Raw genomic sequence first — 25821 nt, forward strand, 5'->3', positions numbered from 1 at the left:
TCAGGAGGAATGGGCCAAAATTCACCCAACTCATTGTGGGAAGCTTGTGGAAGGCTACCCGAAACGTTTGACCCAAGTTTAAATTGTTTAAGGCAATGCAACCAAATACTAATTGAGCGTATGTAAACTTCTGACCCACTGGGAATGTGATGAAAGCAATAAAAGCTGAAATAAATAATTCTCTCTACTATTATTTTGACATTTCACATTCTTAAAATAAAGTGGTGATCCCAACTGACTTAAAACAGCAAATTTTTACGCGGATTAAATGTCAGGAGTTGTGAAAACTGAGTTTAAATGTATTTGGCTTAAGTGTATGTAAAATGTATGCATCAAACTGTATGCGTAGATGGCTTGACAGAAATGGTAGCAGAAGGTGAATGTTTAACTTTTGTTGCACACATATCCAGCTGATGCTGCATACCATTTTGCACAAAAACACTGTCAGTGTGATCAATGCGTAAGATCACCATGCGCAACGCCAAACGTCGGCTGGAGTGGTGCAAAGCTCGCCACCATTGGACTCTGGAGCAGTGGAGTGATGAATCACGCTTCACCATCTGGCAGTCCGATGGACAAATCTGGGTTTGGCGAATGCCAGTAGAAAGCTAGTTGCCCCAATGCATAGTGCCATCTGTAAAGTTTGGTGGAGGAATAATGTTCTGGGGCAGTTCTTCATGGTTTTAGGCTAAGCCCCTTAGTTCCAGTGAAGGGAATACTTAAAGCTACAGCATACAATGACATTCTAGACGATTTTGTGCTTTCAACTTTGTGGCAACAGTTTGGGAAGGCCCTTTCCTGTTTCAGCATGGAAATGCCCCCATGCACAACGCGAGGTTCATACAGAAATGGTTTGTTGAGATCAGTGTGGAAGAACTTGACTGGCCTGCACAGAGCCCTGACCTCAACCCCATCGAACACCTTTGGGGTGAATTGGAACACCGACTGCAAGCCAGGCCTAATTGCCCAACATCAGTGCCAGACCTCACTAATGCTTTTCTTGCTGAATGGAAGCAAGTCCCTGCAGCAATGTTCCAACATCTAGTGGGATTGCCTTCCCAGAAGAGTGGAGGCTGTTATTGCAGCAAAGGACCAACTCCATTTTAAACCCCCATGATTTTGGAATGAGATTTTTGACGAGGAGGTGTCCACATACTTTTGGTCATGTAGTGTAGCATCAACATGCAGTAAGTGTCAAGCAAACAGAAATAACATCAGCATCAAGAAAACCATAACCTAAGACATATTGGTATGACTCCGAGTGACCCCACCTTCCTCCTCCGATAGCAAAAGAGTCCAGGTCTCCCTTTATGAAGAAGGAGTTTTCTCCGGTCCACTTGAAACACTGTGGGATGTGACAAGGACAGAGTCAGTATAGGATACCAACACAGGAATACCCCTCTGTGCTTATGGATGACCTTGCCTTTCTGTAATGCTATGCACATACAGTACACTATTGATAGCAATGAGTTCCTACACGTTGTTTGTGCATAAAAATGCAGAAAGGGACCTTTTTCTTAATCCACATTCACGCACGAATCAATTATGTGACGTTGGTAGAGACCTTGCTGTGAATAGTAATTTGGTTGCTATGGAAACTCCTGCAATATTATGTCAGCAAGATTTACAACGAACAGTATCGTCTTTTCAGTTAGTTTGGCAAAATAACAATTCTGCACCTATACCTTAAAAAGCCACATTTCAGATTAGAACATGTGGGAGAGAATTGTATGGCATTGTATGCGTCATAGTGTGTGTGTGTCATAGTGAGTGTGTGTCATAAGGTGTGTGAGTGTGTGTCATAAGGTGTGTGTGGGTGAGCCATATTGTGTGTGTGTGTGTGTGTGTGTCTTCGCTAACCTTGAAGCGAGGAAGCAGCATGAAGAGGAATGTCTCTCCTGTGCCGTAGAAGGTCTCGCTTGGCCTCAGAGGGTGAGAGAGGAAGCTCCCAAACACCTGGGGCACAGAGAAACAAACCTACCATTAACCAAAATACAACTCTTTAGTAACCAAACGAGACAGACTTCATAAAATGGAGGACTTCATAGGTGACCACAACAAACTCTGTCTGTGGCTCCTGGAAAATCGGTATGTTATTCAAACTAACCCCACAGTAGTCTTGACATGTGGGTGTCCAAGTTAATAGTGCAAATGAAATGAAAAGCAGGAAGTCTATGGCACACATTCTGTGTAATCTCTAACATCTAAGTCAGATAGATATTCGAAATATGGTGCGTGGAACATTAGGGGTGTCGTTTGTAACGTGAAAATAACAAATACGAGTACATAAAAAGGACACCTGATTAAGTGAGTCCTTGATGACCATGAGTATAGGCGAGTCGCTGCCTTTCAGCCTCCGGTAGAGGGACTTGAGGCTGAAGCCGTGACGAGACGTGCTGTAAGCCAGCTGCCACGTGTGGCCCACTGTCCTGGGTGGCAGTTCCACTGAGAGCTGGAGAAAGATGGACGGATGGAGAAGGAGAAAGAGTGGCGGGTGAGTGAGAGAGAGACGGAAGGGGCAAAAAGATAGGAGAATATACACTTATTACAAGTTTAAAATGAGTGGAAAAGAAAGTGAGAGAGGGAGATAGTTGGTATCTAAGTGAATGGGACTGGAAACCATAAGCCACTTGCAGAGCTGAACTGCAGTGTCATGTTTTGTCATTTATTATCATGTCTTGTCCCTGTGCTCCCCATTCTATTCGTTTCCCTCTGCTGGTCTTATTAGGTTCTTTCCCTCTTTCTATCCCTCTCTCTCCCCCTCCCTCTCTCACTCTCTCGCTCTCTCTTCTCTCTATCGTTCCGTTCCTGCTCCCAGCTGTTCCTATTCCCCTAATCATCATTTAGCCTTCCCACACCTGTTCCCGATCCTTTTCCCTGATTAGAGTCCCTATTTCTCTCCTTGTTATTCGTTTCTGCCCCGTCGGTTCCTTGTCTAGAATTCACCGTGCTGTGTTTGTGTATCGCCGTGTCGTGTTTTCCTCAGATGCTGCGTGGTGAGCAGGTGTCTGAGTCTGTTTGGTTCAAGTGCCTTCCCGAGGCAACCTGCTGTTCACCTGCTGTTCAAGATCGAGTCTCCAGTTTGTCCTCGTCATTTCGAGTGAAAGTTGTGTTTTTTGATTGTATTTACTTTACTGGATTAAAGACTCTGTTTTCGCCAAGTCGCTTTTGGGTCCTCTTTCACCAGCATGACAGAAGGAACCGACCAAGGAATGGACCCAGCGACTTCAGACGCTCGTTACACTGCCGTCGAGATCCAAGGAGCCATGCTCGGCAGACACGAGCAGGAATTGTCTGCTGCTCGCCATGCCGTGGAGAACCTGGCCGCTCAGGTTTCTGACCTCTCTGGACAGTTCCAGAGTCTACGTCTCGTGCCACCTGTTACTTCCTGGCCTGCCGAGCCTCCAGAACCTAGGGTTAATAACCCACCTTGCTACTCCGGGCAGCCCACTGAGTGCCGCTCCTTTCTCACGCAGTGTGAGATTGTGTTCTCTCTCCAACCCAACACATACTCTAGAGAGAGAGCTCGGGTTGCTTACGTCATTTCACTCCTTACTGGCCGGGCTCGAGAATGGGGCACAGCTATCTGGGAGGCAAGGGCTGATTGCTCTAACAAGTTCCAGAACTTTAAAGAGGAGATGATTCGGGTTTTTGACCGTTCAGTTTTTGGTAGGGAGGCTTCTAGGGCCCTGGCTTCCTTATGCCAAGGTGAACGGTCCATAACGGATTATTCTATTGAGTTTCGCACTCTTGCTGCCTCTAGTGAGTGGAACGAGCCGGAGCTGCTCGCTCGTTTTCTGGAGGGACTCCACGCAGTGGTTAAGGATGAGATTCTCTCCCGGGAGGTTCCTTCAGATGTGGACTCTTTGATTGCTCTCGCCATCCGCATAGAACGACGGGTAGATCTTCGTCACCGGGCTCGTGGAAGAGAGCTCGCATCAACGGTGTTTCCCTGCTCCGCATCGCAACCATCTCCCTCCTCTGGCTCAGAGACTGAGCCCATGCAGCTGGGAGGGATTCGCATCTCGACTAAGGAGAGGGAACGGAGGATCACCAACCGCCTGTGCCTCTATTGCGGAGTTGCTGGACATTTTGTTAATTCATGTCCAGTAAAGCCAGAGCTCATCTGTAAGCGGAGGGCTACAGGTGAGCGCAACTACTCAAGTCTCTCCATCAAAATCCTGTACTACTTTGTCGGTCCATCTACGCTGGACCGGTTCGGGTGCTACATGTAGTGCCTTGATAGACTCTGGGGCTGAGGGTTGTTTCATGGACGAAGCATGGGTTCGGAAACATGTCATTCCTTTCAGAGAGTTAGAGAAGCCTACGCCCATGTTCGCCTTAGATGGTAGTCATCTTCCCAGTATCAGATTTGAGACACTACCTTTAACCCTCACAGTATCTGGTAACCACAGTGAGACTATTTCTTTTTTGATTTTCCGTTCACCGTTTACACCTGTTGTTTTGGGTCATCCCTGGCTAGTATGTCATAATCCTTCTATTAATTGGTCTAGTAATTCTATCCTATCCTGGAACGTTTCTTGTCATGTGAAGTGTTTAATGTCTGCCATCCCTCCCGTTTCTTCTGTCCCTACTTCTCAGGAGGAACCTGGCGATTTGACAGGAGTGCCGGAGGAATATCATGATCTGCGCACGGTCTTCAGTCGGTCCCGAGCCAACTCCCTTCCTCCTCACCGGTCGTATGATTGTAGTATTGATCTCCTTCCGGGGACCACTCCTCCTCGGGGTAGACTATACTCTCTGTCGGCTCCCGAACGTAAGGCTCTCGAGGATTATTTGTCTGTGTCTCTTGACGCCGGTACCATAGTGCCTTCTTCCTCTCCGGCCGGGGCGGGGTTCTTTTTGTTAAGAAGAAGGACGGTACTCTGCGCCCCTGCGTGGATTATCGAGGGCTGAATGACATAACGGTTAAGAATCGTTATCCGCTTCCCCTTATGTCATCAGCCTTCGAGATTCTGCAGGGAGCCAGGTGCTTTACTAAGTTGGACCTTCGTAACGCTTACCATCTCGTGCGCATCAGAGAGGGGGACGAGTGGAAAACGGCGTTTAACACTCCGTTAGGGCATTTTGAGTACCGGGTTCTGCCGTTCGGTCTCGCCAATGCGCCAGCTGTTTTTCAGGCATTAGTTAATGATGTTCTGAGAGACATGCTGAACATCTTTGTTTTTGTCTATCTTGACGATATCCTGATTTTTTCTCCGTCACTCGAGATTCATGTTCAGCACGTTCGACGTGTTCTACAGCGCCTTTTAGAGAATTGTCTCTACGTAAAGGCTGAGAAGTGCTCTTTTCATGTCTCCTCCGTTACTTTTCTCGGTTCCGTTATTTCCGCTGAAGGCATTCAGATGGATTCCGCTAAGGTCCAAGCTGTCAGTGATTGGCCCGTTCCAAGGTCACGTGTCGAGTTGCAGCGCTTTTAGGTTTCGCTAATTTCTATCGGCGTTTCATTCGTAATTTCGGTCAAGTTGCTGCCCCTCTCACAGCTCTTACTTCTGTCAAGACGTGTTTTAAGTGGTCCGGTTCCGCCCAGGGAGCTTTTGATCTTCTAAAAGAACGTTTTACGTCCGCTCCTATCCTCGTTACTCCTGACGTCACTAGACAATTCATTGTCGAGGTTGACGCTTCAGAGGTAGGCGTGGGAGCCATTCTATCCCAGCGCTTCCAGTCTGACGATAAGGTTCATCCTTGCGCTTATTTTTCTCATCGCCTGTCGCCATCTGAGCGCAACTATGATGTGGGTAACCGTGAACTGCTCGCCATCCGCTTAGCCCTAGGCGAATGGCGACAGTGGTTGGAGGGGGCGACCGTTCCTTTTGTCGTTTGGACAGACCATAAGAACCTTGAGTACATCCGTTCTGCCAAACGACTTAATGCCCGTCAAGCTCGTTGGGCGTTGTTTTTCGCTCGTTTCGAGTTTGTGATTTCTTACCGTCCGGGTAGCAAGAACACCAAGCCTGATGCCTTATCCCGTCTGTTTAGTTCTTCTGTGGCTTCTACTGATCCCGAGGGGATTCTTCCTTATGGGCGTGTTGTCGGGTTAACAGTCTGGGGAATTGAAAGACAGGTTAAGCAAGCACTCACGCACACTGCGTCGCCGCGCGCTTGTCCTAGTAACCTCCTTTTCGTTCCTGTTTCCACTCGTCTGGCTGTTCTTCAGTGGGCTCACTCTGCCAAGTTAGCTGGTCATCCCGGTGTTCGAGGCACTCTTGCGTCTATTCGCCAGCGCTTTTGGTGGCCGACTCAGGAGCGTGACACGCGCCGTTTCGTGGCTGCTTGTTCGGACTGCGCGCAGACTAAGTCGGGTAACTCTCCTCCTGCCGGTCGTCTCAGACCGCTCCCCATTCCTTCTCGACCATGGTCTCACATCGCCTTAGACTTCATTACCGGTCTGCCTTTGTCTGCGGGGAAGACTGTGATTCTTACGGTTGTCGATAGGTTCTCTAAGGCGGCACATTTCATTCCCCTCGCTAAACTTCCTTCCGCTAAGGAGACGGCACAAATCATTATCGAGAATGTATTCAGAATTCATGGCCTCCCGTTAGACGCCGTTTCAGACAGAGGCCCGCAATTCACGTCACAGTTTTGGAGGGAGTTCTGTCGTTTGATTGGTGCGTCCGTCAGTCTCTCTTCCGGGTTTCATCCCCAGTCTAACGGTCAAGCAGAGAGGGCCAATCAGACGATTGGTCGCATACTACGCAGCCTTTCTTTCAGAAACCCTGCGTCTTGGGCAGAACAGCTCCCCTGGGCAGAATACGCTCACAATTCGCTTCCTTCGTCTGCTACCGGGTTATCTCCGTTTCAGAGTAGTCTGGGTTACCAGCCTCCTCTGTTCTCATCCCAGCTTGCCGAGTCCAGCGTTCCCTCCGCTCAAGCGTTTGTCCAACGTTGTGAGCGCACCTGGAGGAGGGTGAGGTCTGCACTTTGCCGTTACAGGGCACAGACTGTGAGAGCCGCCAATAAACGCAGGATTAAGAGTCCAAGGTATTGTTGCGGCCAGAGAGTGTGGCTTTCCACTCGCAACCTTCCTCTTACGACAGCTTCTCGTAAGTTGACTCCGCGGTTCATTGGTCCGTTCCGTGTCTCCCAGGTCGTCAATCCTGTCGCTGTGCGACTGCTTCTTCCGCGACATCTTCGTCGCGTCCATCCTGTCTTCCATGTCTCCTGTGTTAAGCCCTTTCTTCGCACCCCGTTCGTCTTCCCTCCCCCCTCCCGTCCTTGTCGAGAGCGCACCTATTTACAAGGTACATAAGATCATGGACATGCGTTCTCGGGGACGGGGTCACCAATACTTAGTGGATTGGGAGGGTTACGGTCCTGAGGAGAGGAGTTGGGTTCCGTCTCGGGACGTGCTGGACCGTTCACTCATTGATGATTTCCTCCGTTGCCGCCAGGATTCCTCTCGAGTGCGCCAGGAGGCGCTCGGTGAGTGGGGGGTACTGTCATGTTTTGTCATTTATTATCATGTCTTGTCCCTGTGCTCCCCATTCTATTCGTTTCCCTCTGCTGGTCTTATTAGGTTCTTTCCCTCTTTCTATCCCTCTCTCCCCCTCCCTCTCTCACTCTCTCGCTCTCTCTTCTCTCTATCGTTCCGTTCCTGCTCCCAGCTGTTCCTATTCCCCTAATCATCATTTAGCCTTCCCACACCTGTTCCCGATCCTTTTCCCTGATTAGAGTCCCTATTTCTCTCCTTGTTATTCGTTTCTGCCCCGTCGGTTCCTTGTCTAGAATTCACCGTGCTGTGTTTGTGTATCGCCCTGTCGTGTCGTGTTTTCCTCAGATGCTGCGTGGTGAGCAGGTGTCTGAGTCTGTTTGGTTCAAGTGCCTTCCCGAGGCAACCTGCTGTTCACCTGCTGTTCAAGATCGAGTCTCCAGTTTGTCCTCGTCATTTCGAGTGAAAGTTGTGTTTTTTTGATTGTATTTACTTTACTGGATTAAAGACTCTGTTTTCGCCAAGTCGCTTTTGGGTCCTCTTTCACCAGCATGACATGCAGGGCTCATTAGATCATGTATTGGTTCAAAGTGATCACAGCACTGCTCTGCTTAATTAATTTTTTATTTAACCTTTATTTAACTAGGGAAGTCGGTTAAGAACAAATTCTTATTCACAATGACTGCCTACTCCGGCCAGACCCTAACCTGGACGACGCTGGGCAAAGTGATGTAAAAAAACGTGATTTTCCTGTGTTTTATTTACACTGAGTGTACAAAACATTAGGAACACCTTCCTACTATTGAGTAGGACCCCTCCCAGAGCGGCCTCAACTCTACAAGGTGACGAAAGCATTCCATAGGGATACTGGTAAATATGGACTTCACCCTCTGAATGGCACACATACACAATCCATGTCTCAAGGCTTAAAAATCATTCTTCAACCTGTCTCCTTCCCTTCATCTACACTGATTGAAGAAAGTGCAGGTGTTCCTAATGTTCTGTACCCTCTGTGTATATTTCCACACCGAGTTTGGAATAATAACGCGAAATTGTGAAAATTATGATTATGCTCTTTTAAATGTAAGAGCTGTTTGAAAAGACCGCTTGAAATGGCTAATTGCAGCCTATTGTGGTGGGACGGAATTTTGGCCTGCCTGGTGCACTAGGCGGTAAATTAGATAATAGATAATGTTCCCTCTACACTGCACTCGTGTGTGTGTGGCAGCATATCTATTCCAGGACTGCCACGCAGAAGAAATGCCAGGCCGCGCTGAGACGCAAGAGATTAAAATTCACATTCCCATGAGGTTTGTGCTATATAGATCAATGTTTTTTCTGTGGTCGAATCAACATTATATCAGCCCCTTTTCAATGCAACAAACCAAACCAAATCGAACTTGGCAAGATTGAGTCTGTGATTTTGTTGTAGGCAGAGAAGGAGCGCAAAGGAGTCGATTTCTATTGGCTGGGGTAGACCACAAGCAGTCTTTCAATCACCTGCGAGTGATTGAGCTTTTCAGATCAGTTCAGATCAGAGTGCATATCAGTGGATATTCGTGGATATTCTTTGCTCGTTAGCGAGTTATAACCCCAGTTATCGATAAGTATAGGTCAGCAATGGGGAGTTACTGCATCCTACAAGAGCACAGAATGTGTTCGCTACATTTCAAGCTGTCTTTGAAAGGACAGTCCGGTAAAAAGCTCATGTCTTGTATTTTGAGACAGGCTTGAATATGCAAATAAGCCAATATGCAGAGGGGTGGCCTACATTGTTTTATTCTCTGTATGGTAATTATTTTGTAAAGTGGTTTCAAATAGGTGAATTTATAGGCCAACAATATGCTCGAGCAGCCACAATAATGTCTAAAACCTTAAGGGTACAGCCTCAGTGTTCACCGTAAAAGCGCGCCGGAAGTTGCACATAATTCTCACAATGTTCAAGTTTCCGCTCACAAGACCTACAATTTTCTCGGTGACTCAAAAAATAATAGGGAACATTGTTAATAGACACAATAATAAAATAGAGTTCCAAACCCCTCTGACAATAACAGTTCATTTTCAGTTTGCCCCTCTCCACTCAGACCACTCCTAGCAGAATTCTTGCTTAAAAATGTATCTTCGCTAAGAAGCTATATTTCTTTATTTTTGACCATTTTAATAAAAGATAATCACATAATAATCACAATCATAATCACTTAATTGTTACCCAGAAATAATATGACAGATATAAAAATGGCTATATTGGATCTTCATACCTGATCCCTTCCTACTTGACCCTCCATTGTGAAACATGGCCACAGTAGAGATTTTGCATATTTTCAGTACTCTACTCAGTACGAAGGTTCAGTAAATGAATGGCACTGTGTTTGACTGAAGGCCAGGGCTGCTCAAGGGAGCCTGAGGCAGAAGTAGTGAGGTTCAGTCTCAGACTCTGGATTTAACTTTAAACCCAGACCAGTCAACGCATTTGTGGAAGTAGAGGCAAGTAGAGTAACGTGTGTAATTTCTTCTATATGTGTGGCGCTGGCCAGCGACATTAATTTCCCATTTGGGATTAATTAAGTAATTGTCTCTCCTTCTTATCCAAGAATGGATGAGATCTGTGAATGATCTTCCATTGTGAATGTGTGTGTGATTTGATGAGACAGAGCGTGTGTTTTGTGAAGTTCTGTCTATGAATATGTGCTCACACTCACCTCTCTGACAAGCGATGCGTCTAAAATGCGACTCTGGGCTACGATCTCACACAGTCCCTCTGGATTTTTGTCCATGTCCAGGGGGAGTCTCCCTCTATCATCCTCCACTGTCACTAGCTGCAAAACAAGACACGCAACCTAGTTATAAACCCATTAAAAATCCCATTGTCACGAAAACTTGACACACACATGTCAAACAATAAACCCTGACCCCACCTAAACACGTCTCAAACTTTTAAACAATTGCCCAAACTTCCCCAGGCCATGGTGTGCACAAGGGGTCTTTACTTAACGCTATAGTCAAAAGCAATGTATTGCTGTTTACCTGTATGTCCACATCAGGCACTCTAGCCTTTCTTTATGACTCTCCTCAACTCTAAAATGCAGCCCCAGTAAAATACACTTACCTCCACAGTTCTCCGCAGTCTAAAATCCTGACTTACCTCCCAGTTCTCCCCAGTAAAATCCTGACTTACCTCCCATTCCTCTCCAGTCTAAAATCCCGACTTACCTCCCAGTCCTCTCTAGTAAAATACATTTACATTTACATTTAAGTCATTTAGCAGACGCTCTTATCCAGAGCGACTTACAACTTCCCAATCCTCCCAAGTAAAATACAAACTTACTTCCCAGTCCTCCCAAGTAAAATACAAACTTACTTCCCAGTCCTCCCAAGTAAAATACAAACTTACTTCCCAATCCTCCCCAGTAAAATCCAGACTTACCTCCCAGTCCTCCCCAGTAAAATACAAACTTACTTCCCAATCCTCCAAAGTAAAATACAGACTTACTTCCCAATCCTCCCAAGTAAAATACAGATTTACCTCCCAGTCCTCCCCAGTAAAATACAAACTTACTTCCCAATCCTCCCAAGTAAAATACAGACTTACTTCCCAATCCTCCCCAGTAAAATGCAGACTTACCTCCCAGTTCTTCCCAGTAAAATACAGATTTAACACCCAGTCCTCCTCAGTCTAAAATACAGACTTACCTCACAGCCTTCTCCAGTAAAATACAGATTTACCTCCGAGTTCTTCCCAGTTTAAAATCCAGACTTACCTCCCCGTCCTCCTCAGTCTAAAATCCAGACTTACCTCCCAGTCCTCCTCAGTCTAAAATCCAGACTTACCTCCCAGTTCTCCTCAGTCTAAAATCCAGACATACCTCCCAGTCCTCCCCAGTAAAATCCAGACTTACCTCCCAGTCCTCCTCAGTCTAAAATACAGACTGACCTCCCAGTCCTCCTCAGTCTAAAATCCAGACTGACCTCCCAGTCCTCCTCAGTCTAAAATCCAGACTGACCTCCCAGTCCTCCTCAGTCTAAAATACAGACTGACCTCACATTCCTCCTCAGTCTAAAATCCAGACTGACCTCCCAGTCCTCCTCAGTCTAAAATACAGACTTACCTCCCAGTCCTCCCCAGTCTAAAATACAGACTTACCTCCCAGTCCTCCCCAGTCTAAAATCTAGACTGACCTCCCAGTCCTCCTCAGTCTAAAATACAGACTTACCTCCCAGTCCTCCTCAGTCTAAAATCTAGACTGACCTCCCAGTTCTCCTTAGTCTAAAATCCAGACTTACCTCCCAGTCCTCCCCAGTCCGCCCATGGTTCTTGGACACCTCCTGTTCTTCTTCCGTCTCCTCCTCTTCTCTGTCGTCAACCAGTACAAACTCCTCCTCATCGCCCTCCTCCGACCCTCCCTCCAGCATGCACAGGCCAGGCCTCCAGTGGTTCATGTAGGCATACAGCTCATCTGAGCTACAGACGACAAGACACGACAGGCCTTTGATTAACTAAAAAAAACTTGAAGCCTACATTCCTCAGCATTCAACAGCAATTCAAATCGCTACAGGAGACATGTTAAACTTGATGTTAATGTTAGACATTGTCATTGTGAGGTGTTAATGTTCCCAGAATCTAAACGGAATGTTAATGTTAAACTAAAACAGTCTGTTTCTGTGGCTCCAGACTGCAGACTGTTACCTCTCCTGGGAGAAGGCGAACCAGGAGTCCCTCCGGGGTAAGGTTTTGTTTGTCCCCAGCAGCAAGCCTGCAGCCACACCTTTCTTCTTCCCAGTGGATTGCTGGAGTCGCAGCCTGACAAACACCAGACCTCCAGAAGTCCCTGAAGACAGTCTAGAGGGGCCTGGAGAAGAGGGAGGGGGAGAATGAGGGAGAGAGAGGGAGTGAGAAAGCGAGAGAGAGAATGAGAGAAAGGTGGAAAGAGAGAGGGGGAAGGATGGAGAAAAATTAACTAAACAGTACTCATTGGGATAAAACCATGATAATAACCTATTGACTTGATTCCTTTCCTTACCTGGTGTCTGATTCCTGACAGACTGCTGCTTCTTTGTACCCTCTCTGTCCACCAGCTCCATCCTCACTTTATTCCCCGTCCCTGCTGCCTCTTGTCCACCACAACAGAAGGTGGCAGCACTGCTCAACACAGCTCCTCCCACAGTCCTGGATGACTGCACAGCCAGCTCTTCCAGCGGACTACCCTTCCCCTCCAGCTGCCACTCAGCCATGTCACTGCTCCTCTCCTCCTCAGAGAACCCCTGGACCAGGCTCAGAGCCAGGGCAGACCTCAGCTCTGATGTAGCAGCAGACACCAGTGCTGGGACAGTCTCCCCCTTGTGGTGTGGAGGGCTACTGCTGCTTCGCCTCCCACCCTGCTCGAGCATCTTGACAGTTTTGGAGCCAGTTTTCTGACTGTTTTTAGTTCCATTCCACCTAGTAACAGGTTAAATAATACTTTTTAAGCCTCGAGACAATTGAGACATGGACTGTGTATGTGTGTCATTCAGAGGGTGAATGGACAAGACAAAATGAATGGTGGGTGTGCAACTCAATATTAGGAAGGTGTTCCTAATGTTTAGTGTACTCAGTGTATGTTGCATGTTCTGCAATATCTGACCCAACAAACATGCCTTGACACCATAGATGTCCATGGGCCAATTTCATTGGCTATGATAGACAGGAGAGGGACAAGGCCAAGTGCATCATAGAGGACCCTACACACAATCTTGCCAAATGTTTTGAACTGCTGCCCTCTGGAAGGAGATACAAGGTCCCACTGTTCAGCAAGAATAGGAGCAAGTTCCATTCCGATGGCCATCATGCTGCTGAATTGTGGGCCATAGGACAGCTGTAGTATGCTGAACAGTGGGCCATAGGACAGCTGTAGGATGCTGAACAGTGGGCCAGGGCCATAGGACAGCTGTAGGATGCTGAACAGTGGGCCATAGGACTGCTGTAGGATGCTGAACAGTGGGCCAGGGCCATAGGACAGCTGTAGGATGCTGAACAGTGGGCCAGGGCCATAGGACAGCTGTAGGATGCTGAACAGTGGGCCAGGGCCATAGGACAGCTGTAGGATGCTGAACAGTGGGCCAGGGCCATAGGACAGCTGTAGGATACTGAACAGTGGGCCATAGGACAGCTGTAGGATGCTGGACAGTGGGCCATAGGACATCGGGCCATAGGACAGATGTAGGATGCTGAACAGTGGGCCATAGGACATATATAGGATGCTGAACAGTGGGCCATAGGACAGCGGGCCATAGGACAGCTTTAGGATGCTGAACAGTGGGCCATAGGACAGCTTTAGGATGCTGAACAGTGGGCCATAGGACAGCTTTAGGATGCTGAACAGTGGGCCATAGGACAGCGGGCCATAGGACAGCTTTAGGATGCTGAACAGTGGGCCATAGGACAGTGGGCCATAGGACAGCTTTAGGATGCTGAACAGTGGGCCATAGGACAGCTTTAGGATGCTGAACAGTGGGCCATAGGACAGCTTTAGGATGCTGAACAGTGGGCCATAGGACAGCGGGCCATAGGACAGCTTTAGGATGCTGAACAGTGGGCCATAGGACAGTGGGCCATAGGACAGCTTTAGGATGCTGAACAGTGGGCCATAGGACAGCTTTAGGATGCTGAACAGTGGGCCATAGGACAGCGGGCCATAGGACAGCTTTAGGATGCTGAACAGTGGGCCATAGGACAGTGGGCCATAGGACAGCTTTAGGATGCTGAACAGTGGGCCATAGGACAGCTTTAGGATGCTGAACAGTGGGCCATAGGACAGCGGGCCATAGGACAGCTGTAGGATGCTGAACAGTGGGCCATAGGACATATGTAGGATGCTGAACAGTGGGCCATAGGACAGCTGTAGGATGCTGAACAGTGGGCCATAGGACAGCTGTAGGATGCTGAACAGTGGGCCATAGGACAGATGTAGGATGCTGAACAGTGGGCCATGGGACAGCTGTAGGATGCTGAACAGTGGGCCATAGGACAGATGTAGGATGCAGAACAGTGGGCCATGGGACAGCTGTAGGATGCTGAACAGTGGTCCTAGGACAGATGGAGGCTGCTGAACCGTGGTCCTAGGACAGATGTAGGCCCAATACACGGTTGGACAGTAGACCACATAAACTGAATAATGATGTCTGCATTATTATTATCTTTCCAGTGTTTCCCATTTTCAATGCATTATAGTGTATTATTTTCTTGTGTATCTGTATGTTGCCTTCACAAAATGAATTTCCATGTAAATGGACAATATAGTATATCCTATCGTATCATATACCCCATTTCCACTGCTAGATATTAGAGATGATACAGTATTTAAAGCTGCAATATGTTAACTTTTTGGGAGACCTGACCAAATTCACATAGAAATGTGAGTTATAGATTTGTCATTCTCATTGAAAGAAAGTCGAAGAAGTGGTAGATCTGTTCTATCTGAGCTATTTCTATGCAAGCTATGCTTCCTGTTCTGTTTTGTACACCAGCTTTAAACAGCTGAAAATACAATATTTTGGGTTACTGAAAATATTTTTCACAGCAGTTAAGATGGTTCAATGATTATCTACATTGCTTGTTTGTAACAAACTAAAAATGTCAGAGACCCACACTACACAAGTCAGAGTGTGTATTCGAGATACACCAATTTAACACAGGTCTGCGCAGAATATAAGATCATAATAGTGACCTCATAAGTTAAACGCCTTCCAAGGCATTGTGAAGATGTGATCTGTGCAGAGCTACACCAAATCGGTGTGTGCCTTGAACGTGCACATAGCCATTTAGCGCTGACCTGTGTGTGGAGGAGTTGAAGTGCACGTGGGAGATGTCAGAGTAGAAGGAGACCGAGGCCAGGCTGTCCACTGAGCAGGACAGCAGGTACTCCTCACAGCCGTGCTCTATCACCAACGGGTGGGTCTTACACGGGTCAAAGAACATCTTATTGGACGTCACCAGCAAGATACCAGAAACCACACCCTGGTGAGAGTGAGAGTGAGAGAGAGAGAGACAGGTGAGCATGTGTAGAAAGAGAGGTGAGAGATGAGATAGATGAGTGGGAGGTGAGAGAGGTGAGCAGGTATGTTATTAGGATCCCCATTGGTCGTTTCTGAAGCAGCTACTCTTCCTGGGGTCCACACAAAACACGACATAATACAGAACATCAATAGACAAGAACAGCTCAAGGACTGAACTACACACATTTTAAATAAGAACAATAGAACCAAAATAGGTTCTACGGACAGTTGCATGCATACATACATTAGTACATATAAACCGTGTACAAAACATTAGGAACACTTTCCTAATATTGGAGTTACACCCCCCCCCCCAATTTTCCTTCAGAACAGCCTCAGTTCGTCGGGGCATGGACTCTAGAAGGTGTCGAAAGCGTTCCACAGGGATACTGGCCAATGTGGACTTCAATGCTTCCTACAGTTGTGTCAAGTTGACATGATGTCCTTTGGATGACGGACAATTTTTCATACACACTGGAAACTGTTGAGCGTGAAAAAAACAGCAGCGTTGCAGTTCTTGACACACCGGTGCACCTGGCACCTACTACCATACCCCGTTCAAAGCCTCTTACATTTGTTTGTCTTGCCATTCATCCTCTGAATGACAACTGTCTCAAGGCTTAAAAATCCTTCATTAACCTGTCTCCTCCACTTCATCTACACTGATTGAAGTGGATTTATCAAGTGACATCAATAAGGGATCATAGCTTTCACCTGGTCAGTTTATGTCATTGGAAAGAGTGTTCTTAATGATTTGTACACTCAGTGTACATATGCCTATGAGTTATTTAGGTCAGATAGATAGGGGAGAGGCGCTGTGCTGTGAGGTGTTGTATTAGTTATCATGCTGTTTGCTTGAGTAATTTGAGATGGAAGGGAGTTCCATGTGATCATGGCTCTATATAATACCGTGCTTGCTACACCACTGCTTATAAACTCAGCAAATAAAGCAATGTCCTCTCACTGTTAACTGCGTTTATTTTCAGCAAACTTTTCAGCAAATTTTCAGCAAACTCATATTTGTATGAACATAACAAGATTCAACAGACATAAAGTGAACAAGTTCCACTGACATGTGATTAACAGAAATTGAATAATGTGTCCCTGAACAAAGGAGGGGGTCAAAATCAAAACTAACAGTCAGTAGCTGGTGTGGCCACCAGCTGCATTAAGTACTGCAGTGCATCTCCTCCTCATGGACTGCACCAGATTTGTCAGTTCTTGCTGTGAGATGTTACCCCACTCTTCCACCAAGGCACCTGCAAGTTCCCGGACATTTCTGGGGGAATGGCCCTAGTCCTCACCCTCCGATCCAATAGGTCCCAGAATTGGGCAATGGAATTGAGATCCGGGCTCTTCGCTGGCCATGGCAGAACACTGACATTCCTGTCTTGCAGGAAATATCACGCACAGAACGAGCAGTATGGCTGGTGGCATTGTCATGCTGGAGGGTCATGTCAGGATGAGCCTGCAGGAAGGGTACCACATGAGGGAGGAGGATGTCTTCCCTGTAACGCAAGCTTTGAGATTGCCTGCAATGACAACAAGCTCAGTCCGATGATGCTGTGACACACCGCGCCAGACCATGATGGACCCTCCACCTCCAAATCCATCCCACTCCAGAGTACTGGGCTTGGTGTAACGCTCATTCCTTCGACGATAAACGCGAATCCGACTAAACGCGAATCCGACCATCAACCCTGGTGAGACAAAACCGCAACTCGTCAGTGAAGAGTACTTTTTGCCAGTCCTGTCTGGTCCAGCGACGGTGGGTTTGGCCCATAGGCGATGTTGTTGCCTGTGATGTCTGGTGAGGATCTGGTCTACAAGCCCTCAGTCCAGCCTCTCTCAGCATTTTGCGGACAGTCTGAGCACTGATGGAGGGATTGTGCGTTCCTGGTGTAACTTGGGCAGTTGTTGTTGCCATTCTCTACCTGTCCCGTAGGTGTGATGTTCAGATGTTACATGTGGTCTGCCACTGCGAGGATGATCAGCTGTCCGTTCTGTCTTAGGCGTCTCACAGTACAGACATTGCAATTTATTGCCCTGGCCACATCTGCAGTCCTCATGCCTCCTTGCAGCATGCCTAAGGCATGTTCACACAGATGAGCAGGGACCATGGGCATCTTTCTTTTGGTGTTTTTAAGAGTCGTAGAAAGGACTCTTTAGTGTCCTAAGTTTTCATAACTGTGACCTTAATTGCCTACCGTCTGTAAGCTGTTAAGTGTCTTAATGACTGTTCCAAAGGTGCATGTTAATTAATTGTTTATGGTTCATTTAAACACTTTACAATGAAGCTCTGTGAAGTTATATTTATACTAATTATCTTTTAAAGTAAATCCAGGTATGGTACAGAAACAATATGATGGTAGGAAAATCTGGACACCGTCTAGATACCATCCAAACCGAAATCAATCTCTCCTCTACTTTGAGCCATACTGTGGACATTAGCCCTCTGTACATAGAAGGGCAAGACGTGCTGCTCTGTTCTGGACCAGTTGCAGCTTTTCTAGGTCCTTCTTTGCAGCACTTGATCTTATCACCGGGGCAATAGTCAAGATGAGGTCAAACTAGAGCCTGCAGGACTTGTTTGGTCAACTGGTGTTAAAAGTGCTGAGTATCTCTACAACAATTGAATCAATATGCCTTTACCTTGACAATTTATAGTCTAAGGTGACATGCTAGTGATAGATCATTAGAGGGCCATTTGAAATGCCACACTTGACAAGTTTTCCATTAGAGAAGCTTCCATTCAATAAAACCATCTGTGTTCTATTGGATAGATAGCTCTCAACCCATAATATGGTTGAGGATGTAAAGGCATAGCACATTCGTTTTCTAATAACAGATTATGGTCAATAATATCAAAGGCTGCAATGAAGTCTAACAATACAGCTCCAACAATCTTCTTATTACCAATTTCTTTCAGCCAATCATCAGTAATTTGTGCCAGTGCAGTTGAGTGCCCTTCTCTGTAAGCATGTGGAAATACAGAGAAATACAGAGAAATACAGTAGCATTGTATCTGCTCCACACAAAAAAATACCCCAAAGGTTTTCTATGAGCCAGTTAGCTATGAGACAGTTAGGAATGGCTATAGAGTCTGCTACCATCCTCAGTAGCTTTCCATCTATGTTGTTAATGCCATGAGGGTGTTGAGAGAGGTGAGTGGGTGTTGAGAAAGATGAGTGGGTGGTGAGAGAGGTGAGAGAGGTGAGTGGGTGGTGAGAGAGGTGAGTGGGTGGTGAGAGAGGTGAGTGGGTGGTGAGAGAGGTGAGAGAGGTGAGTGGGTGGTGAGAGAGGTGAGAGAGGTGAGTGGGTGGTGAGAGAGGTGAGTGGGTGGTGAGAGAGGTGAGTGGGTGGTGAGAGAGGTGAGAGAGGTGAGTGGGTGGTGAGAGAGGTGAGTGGGTGGTGAGAGAGGTGAGTGGGTGGTGAGAGAGGTGAGTGGGTGGTGAGAGAGGTGAGAGAGGTGAGTGGGTGGTGAGAGAGGTGAGAGAGGTAAGTGGGTGGTGAGAGAGGTGAGAGAGGTGAGTGGGTGGTGAGAGAGGTGAGAGAGGTGAGTGGGTGGTGAGAGAGGTGAGAGAGGTGAGTGGGTGGTGAGAGAGGTGAGTGGGTGGTGAGAGAGGTGAGTGGGTGGGAGAGAGGTGAGAGAGGTGAGTGGGTGGTGAGAGAGGTGAGTGGGTGGTGAGAGAGGTGAGTGGGTGGTGAGAGAGGTGAGTGGGTGGTGAGAGAGGTGAGAGAGGTGAGTGGGTGGTGAGAGAGGTGAGAGAGGTGAGTGGGTGGTGAGAGAGGTGAGAGAGGTGAGTGGGTGGTGAGAGAGGTGAGTGGGTGGTGAGAGAGGTGAGTGGGTGGTGAGAGAGGTGAGAGAGGTGAGTGGGTGGTGAGAGAGGTGAGTGGGTGGTGAGAGAGGTGAGAGAGGTGAGAGAGGTGAGTGGGTGGTGAGAGAGGTGAGTGAGTGGTGAAACAGAGGTCAGCAAGAGGTTAGAGAGGAGTGAGCGAGAATGACTCGTCTCCACCCACCTTGCGGTCAGTGATGTAGCGGCAGAAGAGCTTGAGGTACGGCATGGCCGCTGGCCCCTCCCCCAGGGAACACTCAGGTGGGAGGGCCAGTAGGCAGATCTGTCCATCAGGCATTGGCACTGCCTCCACATCCTATGAGAATCAAAGCAAGCACTGTTTTTTTATATTTTTAAACACAGCAGAGGAAATGCACTTTTTTAAAATCTAGTGGAGCAGCGGTCTAAGGCATTGCATCTCAGTACTAGAGGTGTCACTACAGACCCTGGCTCGATCCCGGGCTGTATCACAACCGGCCGTGATCGTGAGTCTCATAGGGCGGTGCACAATTGGCCCAGCATCGTCCAGGGTTATTTATTAGGGGAGGGTTTGGCCGGGGCAGGCCCTCATTGTAAAATAAGAATTTGTTCTTAACTGACTTGCCTAGTTAAATAAAATTAAAATAAAAGTCAGCAGTGTTTAAAGAAGGCATTATCCATTTATTAAAACAGTGCTTTACATTGAAAGCTAACTAAGCAGCTTCCAAAAGAACAGCATTTGAAGAAACAATCAATCATTGCCATTAGCTAAAAGTTTTCCCAGTCCTGCATTAACTGTTGTTCTATTGAGCAATTTCAGCTCTGCTAAGCTAGTTTAGCCTCTTTTAACAAGAACAGGCAGGTTCACCACACCAAAAGCAATAACACACTCCATTAAAGGCCCGACATGACACAGAAAAACATGGTTAAATCATTTAAAAACATTGTTAAATGTACTTCCTCTTCTGTGTGGATTGTGGAATAAATTCATCCACATTGTCCTTACCAGTAACTTGTCATACTCTGTGTCCGGTGACGGGGAGTGAGGGCTGGGCAATGGGGCCGGAGAAAGCCCTGGGTCAGTGTCTAACTCTGGCTCCAGCCTGAGGTCGGGGTCAGGGTGCGTCGCCACGGGAGGTGAGCCTTGGCCAGAGCCTTTACTCTTGGGAACGCGGAGGTGCTTCAAAATGGAAGAGCGTAGAAACATCACAACACAGAACAACACAAACTCAAGCACTGCTGTTAATAATACTCTGCCAAGTCTAGGACCTCCCACTTCCTCTTTCTAACTGAACTTTACATCTGCGGTATCATCTGTTGCCTACTGGAGTGGAGGGATGGACACTTGATTGGCAACCATGCAAATAGGTTTTCCCAGAATGCCATGTGGTGAAGGCTATGCTCTGTCACTCACTTTGCATGTCAAATCCATAGTGGAAGGGACAAACAAAACAGCAACATATGTCACTACGCTGACTTTTGATCATTATACTGGAAGAAAAACACACGTATGGAGATAAAAGATGACAATGTACACATTTTGTCCGTTTCTCTTCAAATGATATGAAGCTGATCATACCCACAGGCCTGCAATTAGTGTGTTAGGTCTCCTCACCGTGAGATGTGACATAAATAACCTGTCACATCTCATGGTGAGGAGAATGTTCAGAATGCTGATACAAAGACAGATACAGAAGATACCAGTGTCATAAACTGTATGTATGCATGTATGTAGCATCTGGTAAGGTTGGGAACCATGGTGACTTTTTCTTACCTCCCGGGAGATGAGGGAGGAGGAGGTGGAGAGATGCCTGTTCAGCTTGGTCTGATCTCCCAGGCTACTGTACTGGGAGGTGACACTGAACACAGTGTCTTCATGGTGGGCCTGTGAGTACACACATAGTGCAGAAATCCACATTAGGTACTCCAATATGAAAATAAAATCAGATCAAATAATACCAATCTTTTAAATTAATTTGAGATTGAGGCCTACTTATTTTCCGAACGCTTGTTAGCTGGAACTACACCTATGACTACAGACACGGGAGATAGAGCTGCTGCCCTATGAGGTGTTCCGGCTTACACCAGTCAAGGCTTGTGTAAGGCTACTTACTACTACACCTATCATTACAGATTACTGAACAAGCACAATAACATAATGCGAATCCTCCATCCGCTGCCTCCCACACAACACAACCAAAACTCAGCTATTGACAGATGGGGCCCATTGACCTAAATTATGTTCCTAACGCTTGACAGACTCCATGCAAGACAGGGAGCGCAACTTTCACTGGGGACGGGGGGATGTGATTATTACTATTTGACCATGCTTGTCATTTATGAACATTTGAACATCTTGGCCATGTTCTGTTATAATCTCCACCCAGCTCAGCCAAAAGAGGACTGGCCACCCCTCATAGCCTGGATCCTCTCTAGGTTTCTTCTTAGGTTTTGGCCTTTCTAGGGAGTTTTTCCTAGCCACCGTGCTTCTACACCTGCATTGCTTGCCGTTTTAGGCTGCGTTTCTGTACAGCACTTTGATATATCAGCAGATGTAAGAAGGGCTATATAAATACATTTGATTTTGATTTGATTATTGATCTGTCCGTATCCCTAGCTAATTCCCTACTTTTCACACTTACACGGTATAAACATATCTACAGACTACACTGTCATGGTGCACAGTAAGTACACAACACAATATTGATGATGAATGGATGCAGATGTCTGAATGCCCAGTCACGTTCATATCATCTCAAACATAAATGACTGCAGTTTCAGACCATCCATTGAACATCCTGTATGCCAGTGAAACTGAATTACATGCACTCAGAAGTGTAATTCCTGCGCTGGAGGTGTAAAACACAAAAGGGGACATATTTGCATTATTTTATGATCTTGGTTTGGTTCACAAGATCAGCATGTGTACAGATTCTCCCTTCTCCCTGTTTTTGTTTGCTTGGTAATGTTGATACTGAAGACTGTTATCGGAAGAACCTAGCATTTATAGCAGGTAAGAAATGCATGTCCATTAATTGGAAGGTTGGTTATCCTCCCACAATGTCAAGTTATGTATCACTAGATTTGATGTATTACTAGATTAAGGGTCCACTGTGCAATTCCTAAAGTCTGGGTGCCTTATATGGAATAGCCTAGGGAATGACAAAAAGGGGTCTGTATTGAAAACATGAGATTTTCTTAGTCGAGCAGTCGCAAATAGAAACAAAAATGTCATGGCACACGAGACGCCTGTGTGATTTGCGCCTGTTTTAGTGGAGGCCATGGAGATGCCACGGTCCAAGAAAATGGGAATTGTGGCTCAGATGCACAAGCCCGTCTCTCTCCAGAATGCGCTCTCCCCTGCCATTTTGTGATTATTCATTGTTTCATAACTTCCTTGCTTGCTACGTCTATCACTTCCCCATTACATACATCACCAGTAGTAGCCTACATTAACCTTTAATTCACATCATTTCTAATCTGCAATGTTTGTTTGGTAAATGGTCATTTCTGTTAATGCATTCAATAGGCTATTATTCCAGTCATTTACTGTTCTCATTGTCAGAGCGGACATGTCTTTTACAGAACTCACAACCTACCCCTGTTTCTCACATCACATTTATGAGTTGTCAATTTATTGATCGTCCTTTGTTTGAAATGCTTTTGTCAAGGTTGAATAAGGACACGCACACGATTCCACATATAGAAGTTGGACTTGTCTACCTGTAGGCTGTAGGCTGGTGAATATGTCCATTTTGGGGATGTCTAACAATATTTCTGATTGTTTTAACTCACCATCATTAATGAAGCTTCTCAAAGTAATTTTATTCACCTCAAACAGCAAGTAAACAAAGTCTGTTTTTAGAATCAATTGAGGATGAGTTCTCAAACTATTTGAACAATATTTACAGCTCTCTCCCTTTTGATAACCACTCGGCATGAAAGGGAAAAATGTAATTCTCTGATCCAGTGGAAATGTCATAAAATGTCTCTCTCCCGAGCTCACTGGAGTGGGAAACTGAAGGCCCAGAATATTTTATACAATGTTTAAAGTTTGCTGGTATAAGTTTTTGGGTGACAGAGTTGATACAATGTTTCAAGATGGTTGGAGACAATGTGATTTATAGGATATTTATTTTTATCAGGATATTTTCTACCTGCAGGCTGCAATGTCTTTGTGTTGGCTTTATGTATGTTATTATGTATTAGATAATTGGCAATGGCAATAAAAGTTACTTTTAATTGTCATTTAGATAGAATGTAGATTAACCACAGACAATGATTGTGAGATACAAAGACTATTGTAAATTAAATGAAACTGTTCCATGAAAATGTGCACATGAAACTCATAACTGGTATGCAGATTGGTAGAAATGGTACAATAAATCAGGCACTCCAAATGGAAAAGGTTGCCCACCGCTGGCATAGCCTATTACCGGCAACTTCAGAAGACTAACTCTTCCACGGTCAGCAGCAGCGGGAGAAGGCGGGTCAGAAACAGGTTTTTGGTTCTTCTGGTTATGCGGTCTTGATCTCTGGCTCCCTCAAGTCATTTGTGTGCGTGCATAAAGCATTAGACTAGTTCAGTACATATAGCCTAGTTGACTTTATTAAACACACATGTAGGCCTCAGCCACTACCCTGAGAGCACTTGATTCAGTGTATCATGCAGCCCTCAGGTTCATTACAAATCAAAAACGTCTAACACATCATTGTGATCTCTACAGAGCTGTTGGATGGTCTAGGCTTAAACACGGGTATACACTGATTTATAAGGCCACATTGGGTAAAACGCCATTTTATCTCTGTTCTTTTTTAGTCAGTTCGGTAAATAAATAACAATTCCGGTCCCATTCTCATTTACTTCTAACAGTGCCAAGAATTAGAGCAGGTGATGGTAGAAATGGTTTTAGTTACTTAGCTCCGTGGTCCTGGAATTCTCTCCTGAATATTATAACATTTGATGATCTAGTTTCGCTGGTGGAGTTTAAACACTTGATCGATGTATATATCATAGAAGAGTGTAATTGTTTTTAGGCCAGCTGTTTTTAGTCAAGACTTTCGTGTTTTTTTAATGTGCAATCTTTTTGTTGTACTGTATGTGTGTTGATAGTTTTGTTTAATGTTGTGTTAGTGTATGTAAGTTGTTTTGTCTGAAACGTTGTTCCCCCTGCTGCTATTGGACCAGGTCTCTCTTGGAAAAGAGATGTTCTCAATGAGAAAAACCTGTATAAATAAAAGGTAAACATTTTTTTTTAACAAAAAAAAAACATAGGGTGTGTCTATATAGGCCTATGGAAAAATACAGGTTTTAAAATTTCGACCAATTGATGGACAGTCGGGGACAGTCCTAGTAGGAATGCAGGAAATTGGCTTTAGATGCCCCAAAACATTCCGAGGGAGGACCCTCTGCCAGATTATGTCCCCTCCACTTCTACAACTAAAGTTGTGCCCCTGCATGCAGTCATTATTCAAGCATAGCTATGTGTGTGTGAGTGTGTGCATGCTTGCAAACTATACTGTTGAAAAATGCCTTCTGTGTGTGTGTTGAGTGTTAAAACATATTTAAACTGATGGCGAGCCATAGTGATACAGGCTACAAGTTCGGCATTATTTTAACACTGGTTTAGTGAATCCACCTCACATCCTACATGACAGATAGACATGGAACTCATTCATATTTCCATAACTGTAAAACAAAAGTCTATAGTCCAAGTACCTAACTGCAAAGAATACAAAGGGCCTAAATGGATCATAGACATTCTGTCTACTTTACATATTCCGTCCGAATTCAGTTATCAACACTAACATCATTGTCACACTACGATTCCAGATTCAGAGCTACACTGGTCCTTAAAAGTCTCTTAATATGCTGTATATCTATTCAATGTATATTTTCTAGACAGATGTGCATTAGAAAGGGATTTTCTAGACACCCCAAAAAAGTTATTGAATACATGGTTTTGCCTTGATTTAAGTTACTACAGTAGTTCCACATATCCATATCTGCTTTACGAAAGACCTGATCTGATAACGTTTAAAAGCTGTAGTAATAGAAGCTTCTAAATCTGTATATAATAGAATTATCAGCATTTATTTTCATCACATACCTTGGAACACACTGTCCTTCCATTATAACTGTTGTAGAGCTTCTGAATATACCGGTGGATACCCATTGAAATAGGGGAAGATCTGGGACTAATCTCTGAACACTGTTTCACTGAAATACAGCTCGTCTGACCTTTGAACATTTATTATCAGCATCTTTCAATACCATATATACAGTATTATGCAATGTATCGGTTATCAAGTGTGTGGGTAAAGCAGATCTTAAATATGTTATCATTATTGATTTACGAGTAGGTCTACATGAGATTGTGACTCACCATACAGTCTGCTTTGTCATCAGATGGTTGACCCTCTTCCCTGGATTTATCTGTGGCGCGCTCTGGTACCCATGTAGCTTCTACGAAGGCAAGATGTAAAAACAGAGATAGATGATGACTCTTTCCACCAATTCTTTCTGCT

General features: G+C 45.7%; 1 protein-coding gene across 2 annotated transcripts in view; it reads right to left on the reverse strand.

Annotated features, from left to right (window-relative positions):
- si:ch211-15d5.11 (oxidation resistance protein 1) overlaps positions 1-25821 on the reverse strand; it is a 38399-nt gene that overhangs the window by 4908 nt on the left and 7670 nt on the right. The window contains exons 4-15 of one of the 2 annotated variants that reach the window (XM_046307923.1): positions 25680-25759; positions 21068-21178; positions 20300-20473; positions 19499-19630; positions 15256-15440; positions 12469-12884; positions 12135-12297; positions 11732-11909; positions 10150-10266; positions 2300-2452; positions 1861-1956; positions 1272-1345 (exon numbers count right to left, since the gene is read on the reverse strand). In XM_046307923.1, the coding sequence (XP_046163879.1) occupies positions 1272-1345; positions 1861-1956; positions 2300-2452; positions 10150-10266; positions 11732-11909; positions 12135-12297; positions 12469-12884; positions 15256-15440; positions 19499-19630; positions 20300-20473; positions 21068-21178; positions 25680-25759 (1879 nt within the window). Of the gene's footprint in view, positions 1-1271; positions 1346-1860; positions 1957-2299; positions 2453-10149; positions 10267-11731; positions 11910-12134; positions 12298-12468; positions 12885-15255; positions 15441-19498; positions 19631-20299; positions 20474-21067; positions 21179-25403; positions 25526-25679; positions 25760-25821 lie in introns of those variants that run through there. The other variant, XM_046307924.1, reaches the window with a different exon arrangement.

The sequence above is a fragment of the Oncorhynchus gorbuscha genome, linkage group LG17 (assembly GCF_021184085.1).
Source record: "Oncorhynchus gorbuscha isolate QuinsamMale2020 ecotype Even-year linkage group LG17, OgorEven_v1.0, whole genome shotgun sequence".
In the NCBI taxonomy this organism is placed as follows: domain Eukaryota; kingdom Metazoa; phylum Chordata; class Actinopteri; order Salmoniformes; family Salmonidae; genus Oncorhynchus; species Oncorhynchus gorbuscha.